Source organism: Monoraphidium neglectum (genome assembly GCF_000611645.1).
Source record: "Monoraphidium neglectum strain SAG 48.87 unplaced genomic scaffold scaffold03363, whole genome shotgun sequence".
Classification (NCBI taxonomy): Eukaryota; Viridiplantae; Chlorophyta; class Chlorophyceae; order Sphaeropleales; family Selenastraceae; genus Monoraphidium; species Monoraphidium neglectum.
In genome coordinates, this window is record NW_014010265.1 from 1,575 (window position 1) to 2,608 (window position 1,034).

The 1,034-nt window shown below is 74.1% G+C and overlaps 1 protein-coding gene across 1 annotated transcript in view; it reads left to right on the plus strand.

Moving 5' to 3' along the window:
• Window positions 1–785, plus strand: part of MNEG_12664 (hypothetical protein) — a gene marked incomplete at both ends in the record, with an annotated part of 2,313 nt that extends 1,528 nt beyond the window's left edge. Inside the window, 2 exons of the mRNA XM_014038863.1 lie at window positions 60–556; window positions 746–785. Coding sequence (XP_013894317.1) covers window positions 60–556; window positions 746–785 — 537 coding nt within the window. The remainder of the gene's footprint in view (window positions 1–59; window positions 557–745) is intronic.
• Between the last annotated feature and the right edge of the window lie 249 nt (window positions 786–1,034).

Genomic DNA, 1,034 nt, shown 5'->3' on the forward strand with positions numbered 1-1,034 from the left:
CCGCCGCGGGCGAGCCTGCATCGGGGACGCGCCGCGCGCGCACGCCCGCGCCGCCGCAGCTGATGACGGCCGTGCCGGTGTCGTCGCCGCCGATGGTGCCGGGCATGTTCACGCCGACGAGCCCCTGCGAGGTCCTTGTCATGGCGCCGCCCGCCACCCGCACCGACAGCGGCGGCGCGGACGTCGCAGCCAACGGCGTTACCGGGGCGCGCAGCGGCGGCGGGCCGGCGGCGGCGCCGCGCGGCGCGCGGCTGGACGCCCAGAGCTCGGCGCTCCTCGAGTTTTCGGACCCGTCGGTCGCGTCCGCGATCGCGTCTGCACACGCGGAGCAGGCGGCGGCGGAGGCGGCGGCGGAGTTGGCGGCGGACGGGGCAAACGCCGGTGACGGGGCCGTGGCGGAGGAGGAGGGCGCGGGCGCAGGCGCGGAGGCGGGCGCGGAGGCGACCGGGCGGCCGGCAGCGGCAATGGAGCGCGTCGGGGGCATAGTGCACAAGGGCGGCGCGCTGCTGTGCCCACGGACGGCGGGCTGCACTCGGCCGGCGGGCCACCAGGGCTGGTGAGTGCACGCGCCCCGAACTCTTGGACCCCTCGCTGCTGTTTCGGCGGCTTGGCCCGTCAGCTTTACAGGGATGTGTATCTTGACCGACACCCAGCCATCCCCTGCTCTGTGGGCTCCATCAAGCACCCTTGATGGCAAATCACCTTCTCACCTCCTCGCACACCCAACCCCATCCCCCATCCGCAGGTGCATCGGGCATAAGGGCCAGGGCACCAAGCGCCGCTGAGGGCCGGCTCACAGCTCCAATAGCGCCGCCCCTCCAGCAAGAAGGTTGGCGGCTGCTGACAACCGGCCGGGCTGGGCGGCGCGCCAGCCGCAAGCGCGCGCGGCCGCGCCACCTTTTTCGGCGCGCAGCGCGCAGCTCGCTGCGCGCTCGCACGGCGGGCACTGTACCATGCATTCGACGGACGCGGGTGGCCGGCCAGCCCGACCTGAGCTGATGACATGATGACAGAGCCGATGTCTGCGCCGCGAT